Source organism: Carassius carassius, chromosome 10 (assembly GCF_963082965.1).
Source record: "Carassius carassius chromosome 10, fCarCar2.1, whole genome shotgun sequence".
Taxonomy (NCBI): domain Eukaryota; kingdom Metazoa; phylum Chordata; class Actinopteri; order Cypriniformes; family Cyprinidae; genus Carassius; species Carassius carassius.
In genome coordinates this window covers 6,390,501-6,412,858 of record NC_081764.1, presented here as the reverse complement: position 1 = coordinate 6,412,858, position 22,358 = coordinate 6,390,501, and the positions used below count along the sequence as shown (strand labels likewise).

At 33.0% G+C, this 22,358-nt stretch overlaps 1 protein-coding gene across 1 annotated transcript; it reads right to left on the bottom strand.

The window, feature by feature from the left end:
- Positions 1-166: 166 nt before the first annotated feature.
- Positions 167-22,091, bottom strand: LOC132151632 (calcium/calmodulin-dependent protein kinase type 1-like). The gene is made up of 12 exons (XM_059559889.1): positions 21,890-22,091; positions 20,053-20,163; positions 7,171-7,302; positions 5,749-5,823; positions 5,470-5,608; positions 4,487-4,613; positions 4,201-4,276; positions 3,560-3,672; positions 3,257-3,335; positions 3,067-3,154; positions 1,783-1,954; positions 167-576 (listed from the first exon to the last, which is right to left on the bottom strand). Exons 2-12 carry the CDS (start codon positions 20,136-20,138, stop codon positions 485-487), a joined length of 1,179 nt encoding a protein of 392 aa, XP_059415872.1. The 5' UTR covers positions 20,139-20,163; positions 21,890-22,091; the 3' UTR covers positions 167-484.
- Between the last annotated feature and the right edge of the window lie 267 nt (positions 22,092-22,358).

The following is a 22,358-nucleotide window of genomic DNA, read 5'->3' as shown; positions in this document are numbered from 1 at the left end:
ATTAAGGCCTGAAAATGTCTTAAAGATATGACCATCTTGTTTCATCATGAATTTATTGCCTGAGCAAGTGGGGCTTAAGACATTAATATTTATTAAGACATTGTATAACTAGTGGCTTTCTGAGACCAAATTGCTACGGGGTACACACCTGAATGTTTTCTTTAAAAATAAATAATAAAAGAAATGAATAAACCTTACATAAAAGTACAAATTAAACATACTGTCATCTTTGGTTGGGGTACAGAAATATTAATCAGACAAAATTAAATGATAGAGAAGTTACATATCTGTCAATGATATACCCAAGTCTGAACGTTTGGAACAATGATGCTCTCCTTCTCACGTCCGTCCCACCAGCAGCACTAGCTCCATCTAGTGCATGTTACCAGGAAAGCTCTGTGTTCCGGGTCAGACTGGTACGGTGGACGTGCATGTGTGGGTTCCCCTGGGTTCCTCTAGGTTCTGCTGGGCTCAGAGTTCTGCTTCAGATCCTGCTGGTTGGTCGGCAGCAGTAAGCACAGCTTCTGAGACTGTCCCGATCAGCACTGCCTCGACGGCCGTCCCCACTCGGGGAACCTATAAGTATAAAAAATATAAGAAATATTATTTGCACAAAGATTAGAAATGTAGCCTCACCTAGTAAAAAAAGAACATATATATATATATATATTTAAAATAATTTATTTCATACTAAGTATAGTTAAAATCGATTAAAATATTTACTGACATATCGCTTGAGACTTATTGATATAAAATGTATAATTAAACTTTTTTTTTTAGTACTAATTATGCACAATGCACATTTTGTAATATTGAGCCTTAATGCCAATATTGAGAAGTACTGTATGATCTTTGAATAATATTGGTCTTTAAATGCAAGATATTTAAAGTGTAACTAAAGTAAACTTGTAATAGTTCCACTTTAGCACAATCAAATTTACTTCAGATTATCTATGGTTGGACTTTGGTCTAGTATACTAAAAAGTTTAGTATACTAAAAGTACAATTGCAGCGTATTTTTATCAAGTACATAAATATGTTAATGTATTTGTTTTGTACTTAGCATGAAATAAATGTATTATAAGTTTAAGTACTAAAATGACTAAAACCAGAAAAAAAAAAAATTAAGCTAAAACTTCTAAAAATAACTGATAATTAAAAATATGAATAAATACTCATAAATAAAAACACATGCCAAATCTTTTACTGTATATTAAAAGCTGTAAGTAATTTGGGTTTTTTTCTTCATGTTTATGTGTGTGTGTGTGTGTGTGTGTGTGTGTGTGTGTGTGTGTGTTGTGCCACATGTGATGAACATCAAAGCCATCAAAATTGTAATGGAACTATCAAAGAATTTTAAAATAAGAATCATGCTCTAGACAAATTTTTATAATAAAACTTTACAACATTGCAATTAAAAATATATGAGAAATTTCCATTTTTATATTTATCAATTATTCTTTACAAAACGACTAAACATTCTAAATAAATAAATGAACAAACGAACAAACATTGAAATCTGAACCGAAATCTAGACAGTCCAGTAAAAAATGCTTCAAACACGTTACTTTACTCATTACCTCATCAACTCATTAGGTTCATACATTTAATACATGCTTACAACAACAATAACAAAAAGTCTAATGAAATCCATCACAAACTCCTTCATGCTCATGCTTTCTTAATGGGTTGTCTGAACTAAAATAAGGATCCTAATAATTCCTGCATTGTATTTAGGATGGATAATATGTAACTTTCAATTGAGAATGTTCTTAGACATACTGTTGTCATCTTCCTCCTCGTCCTCGTCCTCCTCGTGGTCCAGCTCTTTGGCGGGCAGGAGCAGGTGTCTGTGGTAGGGGCTGGTGCTGGTGATTTGGCTCGGACCCTCAAGGCTGGTGCTCAGCTGCAGTCTCCGCATGTGTCTGACCACTGCTGTCGCATTGAATGCTTGCTACAGGGACGAGAACAAGAAATAACATGCCTCTAAAATATGTTTACAAGCATCTTTGGGAACATTTCTGAGATTAATGAGAAAACCCTATAACAATTCTAAAATGTCTCTCTCTCTCTCATATATATATATATATATTAGTGGTAGGCCGTTATCGGCGTTAACGTGCTGTGTTAACGTGAGACTCTTATCGGGCGATAAAAAAAAATATTGCCGTTAATCTAATCTCAAAGTTAGGTTGGGAGCTGGGTCTATACTAGGTGAGCTATGATGACTTTCACCTTGATATTTTAGTGCGGATGTATGCCTAACCGAATTGCAATGTAGGGGCGAGAACGAGTCTTCGAACCTGTCTGTATGCCTACTGTGAAATTACCACAGCAAACGTGACGTTCTAACATGGATGCAGCTGAAGCCACCGGTTTTGCTTTTTTTTTTTAAGAAGCTTCCCAATGGAAACCTCGACAAGACGCATGCCTGTTTCACACATACTCCGTCTGCAGTGCGTATGCAGTCCGTGTGCGTTACGTATGTGGTGCAGAAGCAGCATGGACTCATAATCATTGTGCTTTCACACAGGACACTCCTGGAATGCACTGACGGACCACAACCGCATGAACGCTGGAATCCGTTAACATGGGTGCAAAAAAAAATACAAAATGCATACACACTGCAGACGGAGTATTTGTGAAACAGCCTAAGGTTGTTTGCACCTTGTGCAATGTGGAATTTGTTTACAGCTTTCTCAAGCAGTTTGTGATGCATTTTGGAAACAGGAGATGAGCCCCTGGTCTAATGCACCACCTGTCTTGAGAAACCTGTTCTCAAAGACTTACTTTTAGTCATTATTTTATTTGGGTAGCACACATATTCTGAATGCCTTTGGCAGAATTCAAATGAACCATTTTAATCGAGATTAATCTAGATTAATTCCAAGATTACAGTGAGATTAATCTAGATAAAAGAAATTAATCTTAATTAAACGTATACATGTATGTATATATGTATATAGCAAGTTGTTCGTGACAAAAAAAGTAAGTCATATTTGAAGAACTTCACGCAGATCTGCAAAATGTGAAAAAACAAAAAGGATGATGTAATGGGATTCTCACCTTCCATTTACTTTTAGCAAAGTTCTTCTTGATCTGAGCGCTGACAGACTCATGAATGTTCCTGTCGAGAGCCGTGTCTCCAGAAATCCTTCAAAATCAGAGATGGGTGACGAGTTACTAATACAATTTTGGTCAAAAGAAGAACAGGATATTACGATCATAGGATCACTTATTTTTAGGTAACCCCTACCATGGATGCTGTAAAGCCTGCTCACATGTGTATCTCAGAGACGGATCTTTCTCCATCAAGTGACTGATGAAATCCTTGGCTAGGAAGGGATGTGGTCCACAATATGTTTGTCAAACAATATTCAAGCATTAAGAAAATATAAATGCCCAGGATAGAGCTCATCAGTAGTTTTGTGAAGGTTTTTATTCACTGCACTCCTACTAAGAGACAAGTCACATTATATAAACATGAACTTAGCTCAACACTGAAACATCACTCAACAGGTGTGGTCTTTTGTATCAAGAACATCTAAAAATGATCTACCTGAGTCAGAGATGTCATCCCAGTATGGAGAGTCAAACTCATACTCTGCTTTGAGAATCTGCTCGAACAGCTTGGAATCATTTTCATCGTAAAACGGAGGGTAGCCACATAGACTGCAAAAGACAGCTTTGTAATAACCAACTGACTGTTATTTATCCCTCTTATTATTCGGTTCAATGAACAAGCAAACAAACAAATAAATAAAATATTGATTTTACTAATTTTAACTATTTTAAATAATGCATTTTTTAACAATCCTATAAGAATTGACCATAAACAAACAAATAATATAACAAAAAAACTAAAAAACAATTGAGAATTAACCATAAAAATAATAATAATTAAAAAAATCCTATAAAAAACTGACAAACATAAATAAATATGCACAAAAAAACCAAATATTTGACATGACAAATAAATGAATGAATATTAAATGTTGATTTAGATTGAAATAATGATTTCTGTTGATTCATTCATATATATATATATATATATTTGTGTGTGTGTGTGTGTGTGTGTGTGTATATATATATATATATATATATATATATATATAAATTGAGAGTGAATTAATAAATAAATAATTAAAATTAAATATGCACAATTTGTGATATGACAGATGCAGATCAAGGAATACTTACAGAATATAAGAAATCACTCCTATGGACCAACAGTCTACAGCTTTACTGTATGGTTTTTGTGCCAAGACCTCTGGAGCTGATTGAGAGAGCGAGAAGCTTTCAGCGTTTCTTTTTTTCTGTTTAGTTCACTTTCCTTTGAGCTTTGTAGAGAATGAGGGCAGCATCAAAGAGGCACTTTAAAGAAGCTAACACTTGACACTGTGCAACATTTCAAACGACTGAGAGCCTCTAAAAACCTACACATTACTGACCATAGACGGTGGGGAAAAATAGTCCTCATTCATACCTACGTATCCAGGTGTTCCACAGGCAGTTGACATTACACTTCCTGAGTCCTCGATCTTAGACAGGCCAAAGTCGCTGATCATGATATTGGAGTCCTCCTCCATACTGTAGTACAACAGATTCTCTGGCTGCACAGAAAGAGAATAAATTAACATCCCCTCAGTCACATTAAATCAAGTCATATCTTGCTACATTTTATGGACAGCCATTGGTGAACTTTCTTCATATGTGAAACACCATGTTGTAATCAGATCTGACAAATGTTTTTCTCATGACAATCCATGACAAATAGCATGCAACAGGGCATTTTATTGGTCACTTGGGCTATGTCTGGAATAGAATACTACTATAAAACTCCAAAATGTGCAATATACACAAAAGTTTAGGGTCAGCAAATTTTTTAAAGATATTAATACTTTGGCAAGGATGCATTAAATCGATCAAAAGTCAGAGTTAAGACATTTAAAATGTCGCAAAAATTATATTTCAAATAAACGCGCTTCTTTTGAAGTTTCTATTTATCAAAGAATCCTGAATTGAAAAATGTATCACGGTTTCTGCAAAAATCTTAAGAAAAACAACTATTTTTAACAGTAAAGTCTGTGCAAAGCTATATTTAATGTTTTCTGAGTTTGTCACACCACAGAAAAATGTGTTATTAACTACCAAGCCAATTTTGAAAGAAAAAAAAAATATATATATTAGAAAAACAGGCATTAGTATACTGTGCAGCATGCAGTACTATAAGTAATACACTTGTATTCTATTCCAAACACAGCCTATTTCTGTCAAGTTATGTAGCATTGGTCTGATTTTCAGTGCCACAGAGCTGAGTATTAAACATTAAATATTTTTGTCAATGATTTTGTCCTTTCGTGGCAGCATTTGGCTTTCAGTGAGGACAGAAAAAAGATTGCACGCTGAATAATTTGTCACATTATGCCTGGTTAGAAAGGAAGAGCATAATTATAGGGAAGAGCATACCTTCAGGTCTCTGTGCACAATGCCCATATCATGCAGATACTTCACCGCATCTAAAATCTGCCGAATGAGTTTGCTGGCATCTCTCTCGGTGTAGAAGCCCTTTTCTACAATCCTGTCAAAGAGCTCTCCCCCCGATACGCTGGGAAGACCCATACAAACAATCTACAATTAACACTTCTACTACAACAACACAAGAATTTAATTGACACTGCAAATTCGCAAAATCATTAGCCAGTATCTCAGTAAAGTATGTTGTTGTGAGTGCTGAGAAAAACTCACAGCTGCATGACCAAATACAAATGCGACTGACTTTCGAAGATGTCTTCCAGTGAAACAATATTCTCATGTTTTATTCTGAAAAAAAAAAAATAACACCAATGATTAGATCATAAATTGGCTATTGGTTAGGGTTATTATTTCTGACTTATTATTTCCGCTGAAGCACAGTAAAATAACCTTACATTATCTAGGGACCAGAACATCAGAAAGTTTTTCTTGTAGGATTCAACTTGCACATGCTGCAATTCATACTTTACATTGTGTGTATGTTGTTTTAGTTTACTATAAGGCAGTAACTGTACAAATATTTTAAATTAGTTTTAGTAATTTTTTATATGCATTTGTTTTGTTTATTTTTTATATTTCTATGTAATTATTTTATTTCATTAGCAATTTTAGTACTTCAGCTTATTTATTTCATTTCTATTTTTCATTTCAAGTCTTTTAAATGTAAATTTTTGGATAATTAAATTTAATGAATGAATGAGTTTTATTTCCCAAGTGTGCACAAACATTACATTTCATTACATTAATTAAAAACAATAAAAAAAATTGTTTTACTTTAATTTTTGCTAACAATAACTAGACTGCTGTAAGGAAATGTAATATGAGTGTTAACGCTATTGCATTGCTCTAAAGCTCTTTTCATGCTCGATTCACGATGGCTTTCCTTCCTTCTTTCCTATTTTTAATGCACTTTCTCAGTCTGTACACCAGCTATACTCAAATCAAACATTAAGAACATTTTGCTCCATCTCCATTTGACTTCCACTCTTTTGGTTTCCTGCTTTGCATTTGATTACAGTTGTGGGATTCTCTCTCTCTATATTCTATTCCTATTCCTCCTCTTTGGTCCCTTCCTTCCTCACTTTCACAATACTGCTACAGGGAACCTCCATACCATCTCAGCCTCTGTGTGTGTGTGCTGTTGCCCAGGCAACAGAGACACTAAAAATAGGCCGATCTCCAGTACTCTTGACATTTCCGGTGCACACTTCTACAATTTCTAAAGCTATAGCACATTTTTATGGCACAGATAGCATTTACAAGAGCTTTTCTTCTCTCAAAGAGCAATCTGGTTTTCAAGAGGAAAAGGAAGAGAGCTTTCAGCATCTTGACTTGGCTCTCAGCAGCACACGTCCTATATCTGAACACAAATCATGATATGGTTTCGCTTGATCTCAAACAGTGTCATCTGTTATTGGTCCTGTAATCAAGCAGTTCAGTACCCTGCACACTAGGTTTCCTCTGTTTGGCTTTCTCCATGAAAAATATATCCTGTCCTGTATAAAAAATTAACAGCTTAATCCAGCCTAAGGCCAAGTTGGTCCTTAGCTGGTTTAGATGGTTGAATCCGCTGGCTGTCCATCCTGACTAGCCAGTTTAGACAGTATTTTTTATCATTAGAGAGTCAGTTCTGACCTGTGTAGCACAGCAATCTCATTCTCAATGCTGTTTTCCTTGCCCTCCAATGCTTTCTTAGGGATGCATTTGATGGCCACGAGTCGCTGGGTCTTCTTCTCCTCAGCCAGGAACACCTCAGAGAACGCCCCCCTGGAGGAGAGGAAAGACAGAGTTAGTGCTATACTGGATATTTAACTTCCACCCTTTTGCTTAGACATTAACCAATATATTGACCAGACCTGGATTTCCCCAAAGTAAATGCACCCACCATCTCTATGACCTACTTAGGCTAATTAATTGACCACTAACTTAAGATAATTAACATCAGCCAGAAAGCATATTCAATTGTAATTAAAAAAAATAAAAAATAAATATATATATATATATATATATATATATATATATATATATATATATATATATATATATATATATATATTGATAATGGTAATTATAAATAAATATTAATGATATTAATTTCATTTAAATGTTTTAAATATTTATTGTAAATATTACATGATAAAAACTGCAGTTGTAATTAATATTTGTGTTACGTTTGCCACCAATATATGATATTATTTTGGGGTTTGCCAGAAATATTTATATCCAGTTTAAAATAACAACCAGGAACATGCTACCTTTCAAAAGTTTGTAAAAGATCTGTAAGATGTTTTTCAAAGAAGTTTCCTATTATTGCTTATTAAGGCTTCATTTATTTGATTATATATATACATATATACATATATATATATATATATATATATATATATATATATATATATATATATATATATATATATATATATATATATATATAAATATACACACACACACATTACATAAACAGTGACACCTTTTCAAGAGTATTTTTCTTTTTGTGCAATAGAAATATTGTGAACGGCTGATATTTTATCAGGTCAGGCTTGTCAGGTAGGGAAAGATGAAACAGTGTGCTGCAAGTCTGCACCCTCGAAGCGACACGGGTAGAGCCAGAAAAAGACAAACAGCACAAGCTGTTTATTCATCCAAGAAATGTTTCCATGTGTTTAGGCATATGGGTGTCTGTTTGTCCTATTTCCAGCATCCTTTCAGGTTTTTACAGGTTTGTAGAAAAAACATTAATTCTCGTTCTCTTTCTTAAACACGAAGCCTGTGTGTTAACATGAGCACTGTCATGTATAATCTAGCTGTCCCAAACACACACATTCCCTAAACTGCCTTCTTAATCACAGAGGGAGCAATTAAAAACATACAATTTGCCACTAAGGAAAAGAGAAATAAACAAGTCAGAGAATAAATGACATTAGAGGAAATTTATTTTCCTTACATCCGAGACTAAATTTCTTATAGTGTTAAAAGGCTAATTATCATTTCAAACACTTCATTCTACTTTTAGATATGTCTTAAACTATTTAAAAATAACATTTAAATATGAATACAGCTACAGAAAAAGAACATTTTGTACCCATTAAGCTATGGAAATGTTATTTCTGAGGTTCTTTGTACATTCAAAAAGTCCTATTTTAAAAAAAATAAAAAAAATAAAAAATAAATCTTGGTTGAATGAATGTTAAAGGCATATTCCATTAAATCATTTCACAAACATAATTGGAATATTACTCTGAACGTTCAGAAATGAGTAGAAACATAAAAAAACTGAAAGACAAACATCAAAATGAAACATATCAGAAAATAAGTTCCATGAATGATGTATAAATAACATTTTTGTTGTAATGTTTTGAGAACATTATAACTTTGAATGACATTCTAATCATGTTACTGGAAGAACATTCACTGGTAAAAATGATGTGTTGGATTTACTTACAATATATATGCACCATTTTTGCAACACACTTTTTAAGTAAACCTAACTTGGAACAATTTTACTTAAACAAGATAATCTTTGTTATATGAACTTAATTATTTGAGTTGACTCAATGTTCTTTACTTAAAATATTCAACATTATATAATCTACCAAGTAATTTCAAGTTGTGTTAACTTAACATTTAAGCTCATTTATATTTAAAAAATTGAGTTGAACCAACTTAACATTTAAACTGATTTTAGATCTTCAGCTATTGGTCTGCTTAGTCATCACATCTTAAATAAATTAAACAAGCAAATTACACAAAATAAAGCATTTCAGTTTATTTTTTTGACAGGCTGCAATGCGGTGAAGGTGAATGTACAACAAAATGTGACAAATATACAAATGGAACTTCACTTCCAACATGTTATTTTCTTGATTTTTCACCCTTTGCAACACTTCTTAAAGGGTTTACATTTTTCAAACATTTACTTTTGTACAAAATTCCTAATAAAATTAGAAAAAAAAAGTATTTTCTTTCTTTCTTTTATGTTTTGTTTGTAACACAGAGATTGCAAACTTCACAATAGATCACTTTTTTTCAACCTTTGCAACAATTTTTCTAACATTTACTTTTGGAACACGCGACAAACATCCTAAGAATAAATCAAGAATTTAATCGAACAGTTGCAGACAAACATTGCACATTGAGCTCTTTGGGGTAACTCAGATTAATTGCATAAATTAGGCCAAGCAGAAAAACATAAGCCTTTGCAACACCTTCCAATCCCATCATCACCTCTATGCCTTCCAGCACTAGTCTGTAATGGATCATCTGTTGAGCCACCTTTCATGATGATTTTAAGTGTGAGCAGTTCCAGTTTCTCCTTATTCCCATGAGTATCTTTAAAAAACAAAACAAAGCAAATGTCTATTTACTTACAACACCACTTGATATTTTTTCTGATTGTTTCTCAGTGCAAAAAAAATACATTGCAATGAAATAACACAAAAAAAATAAGATTTTGAAATAGATATTTATATTTTAAAATTAAATAAGTGATTTACAGCCATTCATTTTATTTCTATCTATGTTGGTTGAATTTAATTAACTGCCTTTATATAGCCTAAGTTAAGCCGAGTTCAGACTGCACGATTTTCAAAGTAGTCGGGTCACTGTTCTTTTCACACTGCATGACTATCTTGGCCAGCATTCAGTCACTGCTGTGTTCACACTGCACGATGGATCGGCGACAGAAGGTTTCACACTGCATGACTTTACAATAGGAAGAATCGCCTGACAGCTCTGTCTGGCACGCAAACTATGTTCCACAACCAAACACACGCGAGATGTGACAAGGAAACAACGCGATATCACACGTGCAAGACCTGAGTTTTCACGTGAGACTGGGATAGCTCAGATGAAACGTCAAACAGACATGGGTGCTCCTGCTAAATTAATACTAATTTATCTTCCATTTCATGGGTCCAAATAGACCGAGAAGAAAGCCTTTTTCTGAAATGAAGCCATACTTGCTGATATTGTGGTCTATAACTCCCCGCTGCTCTGTATCTTTCTCTCATTGACTGTCGGTCATTGCCGATGTCGTTTTCAGTCAGAACACTTTTCAGACAGCATGATTTTGAATCGCCGACAGGTCCAGATATTTAGCATGCCAAATATCCCACGGGCATCGGCGACTCATCGGCGATTCTCTCAGGTCGCGTCTTTGCTCATTCACACTGCGTGATTGTCACTCGCGTGAACGAGCTCAGATTTGCCTGTGATTTCGGGCATTTGTCGGCGATTTCTCAAAACATGTCGGTGAGCCAAAAACTGGGCTAAAATCGTGCAGTCTGAACGCGGCTTTATTTAGTTTTGGAGAGTAACTTGGTTTTTGATCGATTTCAGATGCTCACCTGATGGTGCTTGATGAGATTCTCAGAGAGGCAGATAGTTAAGCATAGAATTACAACTTCTTTACGTTATTCCACAGGGCTGGTCTAAAAAGTAAAACACAATGCGGCTTGTTATGCTGCATACACACAAAATCACAACTATACAGTGACTCCATAGAGTTTGTAAATCAAGGCATTATTTAACCAACTCATCTCTAATGACGGTGAAACTGCTGATGGAAATGAAGTTGAAAGGAAAATGAATTTTGAAAGAGAAAATAAAAATCTATACACAACAATGATCTGAAATTTCTACAGTGAAGATTTAGTTTTTTAAGCTAATTGGAGAATGGCCGAGTCAGTCAGTTGATTCACACAAAATGTTTTCATTATTTACTCATCCTCACACTGATCCTGATTAATGACTTTCTTTAGATAAACAGATAAACAGAAATAGATTTTCAATCCTGATCCTGAAGAGTCACCGCTCTGCACATTTTGTATCTACCTTATCCATTAATGGCACCCTCTTCGTAAACACAGGTTTAAATTTACAGTTGTGATCATAATTTATAAGGTTTACTAGACAGAGGAATCGTTGTCATTTAGAAATAAGTTTGCATGTCTGAATCGAGATCACCATTATTTAATTATCATGCATACATATTGACATGTAGCATATATTTTACAATGTAATATAAACCAAACCTCAAAATTAACCTGTGCCCAGGCCCAGACTGCCACTTATAGAGAACATGAGAACAATCATTATTATTATTATTATTATTATTATTATTATTATTATTATGGCTCACAGTCAAATACTTAAAATGTTATGCTATATTTACTTAATTTTAACATAATTGTACTAGTAGTTGTCATGACTTATTTTCTTTTGTTGTATTTATGCATACACTTAAGTTCACTTTGTAACTTATATTTTTATGTTACATGTACTATATATGTTAAAGGAGCCGTATGTAGGGTTGTGGCCAAAACTGGTATTGCAATCACTATAAAAATACTGTAGAGCGGTGTATCCCCTATTGCCCCTACCCCCTGACTCGAGGTTGCCAGATAAGCTGCAGGATTCAGCAGAAACGTAGGCTGCTTCAATGAGCTTCCAATGGCAAGTGACGAACAGACGTACACAGTAAGTTTGTTTTTCTGTTAATTATGTTTATGCTTCATGAGAGATACTTTGATAAGTAATTATGTATTTAAAAAATGTACTAATTGTCATTAGTTAACTATAATAGTAAAGATTTATGCTCGTATGTGACAAAACAAAACAAAAAACATATAAACAACAATTTAAAAATTACTTATTTTTCAATAAGAAAAAAAAAATTGATTTACAAGTACTAAAGTTTTTGTCATAAGTAGGCTAACAAATAACCGAAACATTTGCCACAGCAATTATAACGCAGGACAAATTCAATATCACCAATGGCTATCACAGGGTTGTTTTCAGTTCCATCAGAAAATATTGTTAGAGTAACTAAATTACATTAGCAATGGCCATACAGGTCAACTTGCAGCATGTGTAACTTAGTCCACGATATACGTGAAGTACAAATGATGAATCATTTTTACTGAGGTAACATTAGACTACTGTCTCAATTATGTTTCAAATTGCCATAATGGGCGTGCTAATGTTGTTTTCCTCAGCGTCTCAGCATAATGACAGAGAAACGGGCTTCTATAATGCATTGCTAATGTTAGCATACGTCCATGTGAGCTAACGTTATGTTACTTTGCACAAACATGCATAACTTTGTTCGACTGTCATGAATATATGAAATGTCCTTTGACATCAAGTACAAGTTAGCCAAGCATAGATGAATCTTACCTGTCCAGGAGAAAATTAGCAACATTGGCGTCTGAGTTCAAATTCTTCTCCGTTTTCAGCCGTCTCCATCTTTCAAAAGCATCTCCAATACAAATTCTGGTTTTATTTCGGACTTTGTCACGATGAATTTAAGTAATGCTTGTTCAGACAACGAATCGTTTTTTTCAGTGTTGGTTCATAACTTTGAGAGAACATTTTTGAAAAAATGTAATATTCAAATTTGACTTAATATTTAAAACTCTTTCAAAATATGTGTCAAACAAGTGAACATGCAAGTAGAGAATAACAGGAAATTTGGGCTCAGCCATTATGTTTTGTATACAATTTTCTGAAATCAAAGAAGGCAGTTTTTTATATATATATATATTCTTGCAAGCATGTCTGTTTGCATGAGGACGATTTCAATTAAAATGACCTTATGATATGTTGTTGTTGAGATAATAATAATGAAACAGAAATCTCCAATGACCTGGAAGCCATGCTAGTGAGTCATGATCACAGCAGGGTTGTTTAGTGAGAGAGAACAGCTCATACAGCGCTGCAGCTGTCAACAAACTTTCTTCTGGACTCGTATCACAGAATAAAGGCACAGACTGCCTTAAGTGGAAAGGGGGAGGTGCGGGGGGCAAAATGGAGGTCGGGAGGAAAGAATGAAGGAAAGAAAGAGTGACTGAGAGGAAATGAAGAGAGCAAGAGCTGTGCTGTTGCCGTGAGACGTGGTGTAATTAAGGCCTCCCATGGCTTCCTGTGGGTAAAGGAGGAGGAAGAGGGAAGAGAGAATGGAGATTAGGAAATGATACAAGACAGCCATGTGGGTGTTTGGGTCTGTAAATAAGAAAATTGTTTCGCAGAGACATATTACAAGGCCAATCATTTCCCAACAGCAGCTCTGTGTACTTAAATCGATTAACAAAATGCTCATGGTGTGTTTCTCTAGCGAGGGGTTCAGAATCAATATGACAGAAAAAGTTGCAAACATATACATTCATGTTTATATTACATTACACTGTTTATGTTACATAAAATGTTTAAATGTCGTACAATAGTGCTTAGAGACTTTTACTGGGCTCTGAAAGCATTTTTAGATTAGCTAAAAATATTTACATTTTACCTAATATTTATTTAAAACTCAAAATATGTATAAAATCATGAGGAGGGACAATAAATGAACATGCAAGTGTATTTTGAGAATCATAGGAAATTTGTTTGAATGTGTGGGCCTGGTCATTATGTCAATTTTCTGATATTATAAAAGATAAAGTATTTAAAAAATATTTTTGCTGTTGCATTATACTTACTGTTAATTCACTGTTTTAATAACTTAATAAGTAATTTAACTCTAATTTAATGAACAAAAGCTTAAGATTCTCTCTCTCTCATACACACACACACACACATATACACACACATCTTTTAGAATGTGTAGCAGAGTTGTTCAAGTAATACTGATTCTGTATTTCATTTAACCAATGTACCTGACCAGGAAAATAATCGGTGGAGCAATAATCCAATCATTTCAAAGATTTAGTGCTGGAACACTAGACATCTCTCATTATTATTTTGATAGCAGAAACAAATAAACTTTTATCTATTATGCTTTCATCTGTCACAATGAATTATCAGTTTATTTTATATATTAAATTTATAAAACAAAATACATATATATTGATCAAATTGATTGATATAATTTGTCAAAAGCCCTTTAAAAACCTGCTCTGAATCACACAGACTCACTCTAACAAGCTGTGATTAATAATTGAACAATAATGCAGCATGAGTGGCCCTGATTTATTTTTTTATTGATGTCTTTTAAAAGGCTATCTTGTTTGGGGAGTTTTTCTGTCATTTCAAAACACCTTTCTCATTTTGTTTAGGAAGGTTGGGAGTTTAAATCAACAAAAAAAGAAGCTTCCAGACAAAAACAGCTCAGCAGGCTCATTCATCTTACTTTTGTGACACTCACATAAACATAAACTTTCGTCTAAAAATAAAATATCATGTCGCCATAGCAACCAGTCCACTTTGACCTCAAAACAGTAAAGTCAAAATGTTGTTTGAATTCTGTAAGATTTGAAAGAGCACAAATATAAACAGTCCATGTTGTTTCCTAAATATCACCATTTTTAAAACAGCAACGATAAAACAAAATACTGAAACACAATCACAAATTTCAAATACTAACCTCTTGTCTTACAAAAACAGACCTTCTTCTTCTTACAGAAACAAGATAAGCAAACTGTTATTTGTATATATTAGTAATCGTAATGATTTAAGCATTTACATATAACATTTCATAACAAATTCTCCAAAGTACCACCGGTTCCTCATTATGTTAACAGCCATGTACTTTTGTATAAACTGTATAAATTGCGATATGGAAAGCAAGCAGGATAATGAATAATGCTTACAGTCACAAATAACTGTTAGCACAACTCGTATATCTTTTTAGAGCTACGAACTCAAACATTAGATACAGTCTCTCAATATACCGTAACAAATCCTACAGTTTGCTAAAATTTAAAACTCCCTAGTGTCCAATTGTGAACCATTATCCAGGTTCTAGGTTTTTAATCAAAATCCAGGTCTGCAGCTAGATAAGCCGGAGTAGGTACAATTTCCCCAGAATAAATCAATTGACTCCACTCAAAGAATTCACAGATAAACAAATTCTATAATCTACTTGAGAAAAGAGGCTTTCTGTCAACATATACATTTAAATCCTCTGAACAACGCCTTACTGGCAAACTAGTCAAAACCGCATCACACTGTGAAAACAAAGGTTATAGATTTGCCTTTATGCAGAGAAACCGTTCCATTTTCTGTCTATAGTTGCATTAATGTGAGATTAATTGAGCAGAACAGACACAGACCCCTTTTTGATTTATGACCATACAGTATGTGGGCTACGAGTACAGAATAACAGAAATATTTTGAGCCATCTTTCTAAAGATTAGCAGGCTAACTTTTTACATAATATTAACAGATTGCTTCTGCATTGCTAATGGTACAACATAGAACTTCCTTGAGGTTTTGGACTTTTGCCATGATTTATGACTCTCTTACTCTCTGGTTATTTCTGCTGATGGGGCAGCAATCTTGCCTACTACACAGTGTGCTACAGTTCATTCAGCTCTCTGTAGAATTCATGTTTGCTGACAAAAGAAAACAAGCATGGCCCGTGCCTCTCAGCACAAAGCTAAAATTGCTCATTGAAATTGATAGTTCTATTGTAGCACTTACAATTAACTGAACTGTTCCAGTCCAAAGCAGGATATTTAATACAATTATAGTTATGTATGTGTATATATATATATATATATATATATATATATATATATATATACATACATACATACATATATATATATATATATATATATATATATATATATATACATACATATATATATATATATATATATACATACATACATATATATATAGTGTCCAGTGTTCACTGAACATGAATGGATGTGACAAGCAAGTGTCTGCCAAATGTTTAAATATAAATGTCTTGTACAGTAATGCTATACAACTTATCAGTTCACCAAGAAACAATGTTTGCAAGGTACAACAGGCTTCATTTATGAAATGAATTGTGTAAACCCATTCTACCATAAATTGTCACATTCAATTCTACGCAACACTTTATGTAACACCATGTCTACATTAGAAGTGAAGGACATCACATTGCTTAAAACTGTCAGCACTAGAAATGTCGAAGCATACTGTACATTAAATGGATAGATCACACAAAAATGTAAATTCTATCATAATTTACTCACCCAAAACTGTCCAAACCTGTGTAAATGTCTTTCTTCTGCTGAACACAAATTAAAATATTTTAAAGAATGTGTGTAAACAAACAGTTTATGGTTACACTTCCCCAAAGTCAAATAAATGAATGAATTTCTTTCAAGGAAAAAATCTCACTGACCCCAAACTTTTTAACAGTGTGTTTACAATTCATAGAAATCAATCCAGGATATTTGTATATAAAGTAAAAAAAAAAGAAATATGTATATATATATATATATATATATATATATAGAGGTGGAAACATTAAACATTAAATTGCAATGCACCTTTATTCGACGGATCCAACTTTTCTATTTTTGATACAGTTTTTTCCTTCCACTTTATTTTCCCTTTTAAGATGAATATATATATGTGTGTGTGTGGGTCAAAGATGTTAAGATGTCCGCATCAAAAGAAATGTAAAGTGGTTTTGTGTCCATAGAAAGCACATTAAATGTAAGTAAAATGTCTACTTTTAAGGTTTCAAATAAGTTTTTGGAGAATAAAATGTCAAAATGTGGTTGAAATAATGTTACATTGTCATTCAGCGTAACACAATATTTATGCAAAAATTCAAACAACATGCTTATTCTGACGTGTACATATTAAAATATCTAAAAGAATAATGAAGCATACTAAATTTTATTGTGTTTTAAATTAGTAAAAAAATTCTTACTGACAAATGGGCAAAGCCAAGGATAGTGGCAAATGTAAAAAATTTAAAATTACAACTGATTAGTATTTGGGGTGAAAGTAATTAGTCTTTTAATATGTCATATATTGATTTTTGTTGTAAATATGCCTGACAAGATTGTTACACTGAATGACATTTTACTCGGTGTCTCCTGTAAATCAGGGGAAAATGTATGATATTTATTAAAATTGCAATTAAATAAAACTATTTTTTATTTAACAATTGCAATTTTGGGGGGGGGGGGGGGGTTACAACAGTTTACAACAGTACAACAGTTTAAAGCAGTATTACACTGTTTAATGCTTAAACACTTTTTTGTCTTTGACCCATGTATGTATGTATGTATGTGTGTATATAACTGTTCCAGTCCAAAGCAGGATATTTAATACAATTATAGTTCTGCTGTCTAATATATTTGATGAATAAAAGGTTAAAAAGAACTGCATTTATTCAAAATAAAAAAAAATCCAATAATATATATTCTAATAATATATTTTCTTTACTATCACTTTTTATCAATTTAACACATCCTTGCTGAATAAAAGTATTGATTTTATTTTAAAAAAGAAAGAAAAAAAATTACTGACCCCAAATTACTGATCAGTAGTGTATATTGTTATATTGTTATAAATATAAATATTTATATTTTAAAAACATAGCTTTTTTTTTTTTTTTACTTTTTATTCATCAAAGTATCCTAAAAAAGTATCACATGTTCTGAAAAAATATTAAGCAGCAGAACTGTTTCCAACTTTGATAATGAATCATCATATTAGAATAATTTCTAAAGGATCATGTGATAATGATCCTAAAAATTCAGCTTTGCATCACAGAAATTTAATGTAAAAACATTTATTTTAAATTGTAATAACATATCACAATATTACATTTTTTTTCTGTATTTTTGATCAAATAAATGCAGGCTTGATGAGCAGAAGAAACTTCTTTCAAAACATTAAAAATAGTAATGTTTCCAAACTTTTGGTCTGTACTATATATATATATATATATACACACACACACACACACACATATATATATATATATATATATATATATATATATACACACACACACACACACACACACACACACATATATATATTCATGTTAAAAGAGAAAATAAAGTGGAAGGAAAAAACTGTTTCAAAAATAGAACAGTTGGATCCGTCAAATAAAGGTGCATTGCAATTTATTGTAATGTATCCACCTCTAAACAAAACATTAAAATAAAGAGAACTGTACTTGGCTGCACTTTATATATCATTAAAATGGTCTCTTTCTGTTAAAGTAGACATTTTTATGCCAGAACAAGCTGCAAAATGGTCCAAACTTTATGCTGACAGTCACACACAAAGATATTAAGGACTGAAGTTTGGTACAGCAAAGGTCAAGATTGACAATTGCTCCACAGTGATGCTAAGAATGTATCTCTGGTGATTGTGTAGCATGCACAGCTCCAAAGAAGGGGATTTAACATGAGGCTGGCCATGTGAACTCAAGCTGAAGTAAGCATGCCCAAATGATTATGTTATGCCATCTGAAATAGCAGTCATTCTGGCTGCAGGAGGGGAGAGACACTCGTAACAACCCCCTGATGAATATTATATGCTTGTGTATGTGTCTATGTGTGTGCGTGACTGAAGGTTTCATCACAGCTCTACACTAGTGACTTTCCCCTCAGCAGTGCCTTGGAGGATGGTGATGTGCTTCCCAACCAGCATTCACTGTCCTCCTTCTCACATGCAAGATTTTGTTTCAGTGTGGCTAATATTCGGCATGGCAGATCAGTCTGTCCATCTGTTTATCCCTCTCTCTGGCCCTCGTCCTCAGCCATGTCACCCAAAATGCGAAGAACGTGACAATCAAATGTACACACTCTGCCCACGCACTATAAATATATCTGCAGCATAAAAAGGCTATTGCACTTAGGCTGTTGACGAACGCTCTCTTGTCCTCTACTACGACTGAGTCCATGAATAATAGAAGCATTGCCAGGTCTACAAGCCTTCAAAACAAACTGAAATTTTGTTGTTGTTTTTGTAAGAAAATATCTGAAAATGTACTAATTCCCAGTATTGACTGATAATGAAAGCCATGCTGCGTGCCACACTGAGGTGTCATTAATCACACCCGGCAAAGTGAGAAAAAGAGGCAACTGCTCCAACAGAAAATGGATGAGATCTGTTTCTGACACCACTCAGTGCCAATATATTCTGAATATTGTTTTCATTATGCCAACATGACATATTGTTATTCATCTAAAACAAATGATGGTGATCTACAGAGCTACAGAAGAAGATTATGAAGAAGAACACTTGTTGATACGATAGTTGCAGGTGTGATTCATTGGTCTGTTTTCTATGCAGTGCAAAACACTGTAAAGACCTGATTTTCCTCTCATCATGAGTTCTGTGAGGTTTTGATGTCCTTTTATTAGAGAAGGTATGAAATCTTTCAAACCATTATTATTACTGTTAGATAAAATTAAAGATATAAAAAATGTTTGTTAATTGAAATAAATTATTAGATGAAAAAAACAATTGCTTTAGCAATAAACCCGGAATAGGTTTAAGTTGAAGCACAAAAAATACTAACTGAAAATTAATAAAAACTGAAACTGAAAGAAGAATAAATTAACCCTAAATATTAATAACATTTATATAAAATATAATAAAAATGCAAAAAGCACATAAAAAATATTATTATTATTATTATTATTATAGTATATAAATAATACTTAAATAACACTTGACTCAAACTCAATTAATAAATAAATCTGAGATTAATCAAACAATGCTCTGCCCACTTTCATTGTAAATCAAGCAATTCATTTATCAAACACTCACGTCCCCAAGACCTCCTTGAAATCATAATTTTCCTTGATATCTGTTGTCTTCTTTTTCCATCCATTTTCATCCTCTCCTAAAGGCATTGTATAGTTGATTTCCACTCAGGAACTAAACAAGACATAATTAGAGGTCAATGAATAAGTCAATGATAAAGAAAGTGTATCACTTTAATAAAAAATTTGACATAGACACAAAACAGAGAAAACTCATTTGCAACAAAGAAAACTGTTTGTATTGAAGAACAGTGTTTTCAGTTATTTGGCTATGATTAAACTGCAATAATGTCATTGTTCAAGTGTGCATTACCACACCACACCGCTACTGAAGCCTGCATGTGCAAATGCCGTCATCATGTTACTCTTTTCAGTGCAGAGGAAGATGGGCAAAACCAATAGTTTGTGGTGGCATAAGGCATTGTATTTAGCCTAGGCATCTGCAGGGGCTTGAGCACATTGTCATTTGTAAGCCAGTGACCAGTTTTGATATTTATAGATTTTAGGATTACATTTTTATAGGCAAACTCTAATGACTGTTATCAAGATGATTAAAAAAAGGAAATAAAGTAATGCATATTCACATATTCATAAAAACATTGAAACTCTTTTGTCATGTAAAATATTTATTTAAAACTAAAGTATCCACCGTACTTAACTCCATAAATCCTTTAGTCCTCAAGAACTAAAGAGAGGATCAGTGTGATTTGCATCACTATTAATGCACATCACTATTATACACTCATATAATGACATTGCAGGACTACTGGACTACACACTCATTTTAACATAATATATTGGATTGATCTTCATCACACATTTTCAGTGGAAACTGTTACTCCGTTCAAAAAATAAATACAAAAATACAAAAATCTTCTCAATTTGATTACACAAATTTAAAGTTATTAAATATATTATCAAATAAATATTTTTAAAGGTTATGCAACCTGTTATTATATTGTTAGAATCTTTCTAAAGAGTATTTGAGAGTAATAAATTGATTAAAAAAATGACACTTTTACATTATATTAATTCTTATTAGAAAGCCCCTAAATTTTGTTTTGTAATTTTGATTAGTAATATATTTTTATTTTATATGGCAGAATTATAATTTTTCATTATTATTATTTATTATATATCTATTATTGTTATAAAGAATTTTTTTTTTTAGATCTGTGCAACGAAGTACAAAAAGTACTTTTATTATATTCCTTTTGGACCATGGCAATGCCATAGTGTTTCAACACCAGTATCAAATTCCATATTATATATACCATGGAATATGAATGTGATAATCATTCAGTACCATGCTATAAGATCAGTATACCATAGTAGTACCCCATTATTTTTAGCAAAAGATTACACATAGGCTACAACAAAGCAATAAATATTACGATCTTAGAAGAACTGCAGTTCAGAAAAATTGTAAACATGCAATGCTCAAAACCTCTTACCACTATCTGAAAGTGTTCTGCATCTCAAGTCATTGAACAAGCAATGCACTATGTCAGTGGACGCATATTGTTCGTGTATAAGTGTGCGTGTGTATTCAGACACTGCGCATAGATGCGCATTCAGGAGTCTGTTGCCACCTGCACTAACAATCCTCTAGGAACAGACAACGAAGCATTAACATGAATTGACTGAAAACAGATAAAATTTTTGTTTTTAATCGACGTAATCTTACATAGACTCCTACTATGCAACATGGACTACAGGTTATCGCCCATATCATGCATGAAAGCTTGCAGTGGCATTGTAGAAGATTTTCCTACTACATTTAAATCAGTTTATACACTTCATCCGCTGACTTCGAGGGAAACTTAAAATAAATGCAATACCTGATCGTCTGCTCCTACGGACGGATGGTCCTCTTCTGCCTCTTTATCTATCCGCAATTCCCTTTCTATGCAATAATTGCGGGATCTACCCTGACGTCAAGAAGCGACTGGAGGAGGCGTCCTTCATTTGACAATAATGATACAGTCTGGATACTATGATACTATTCCCGAGTGCCATTCACAGAGCCCTATAGATTTAAATAAGATATTACGTTTTGTAAGTAGACCACCATTCCAAATGACAGGGCATGAACAATTTAAAATTAATAGATTAAACAAATAAATAATTATCCCTCGATACAATCCTAAATATTTTATTTTAAATATTTGTTTGACCTTTTTGCACTTTTAATTTTGTATGTAGTGATTTGCTCTTATTTGCTATGTTATGTTTTTTTTTAAGTTAGTGTAATTATTTTTTATCTTTTTTTAATTAATTACTTCATGTATTATTAATTACGCAGCATGT

Coding starts and splice junctions, on each gene's coding strand:
- LOC132151632 (XM_059559889.1), bottom strand. CDS start 20,138: ATGCCTTTAGGAGAGGATGAAAATGGATGGAAAAAGAAGACAACAGAT. Junction 5,609..5,748: donor TTGTATTTGGTCATGCAGCT/GTGAGTTTTTCT, acceptor GGGTCTTCCCAG/CGTATCGGGGGGAGAGCTCT. Junction 4,614..5,469: donor TTGTGCACAGAGACCTGAAG/GTATGCTCTTCC, acceptor CTTTCTGTGCAG/CCAGAGAATCTGTTGTACTA.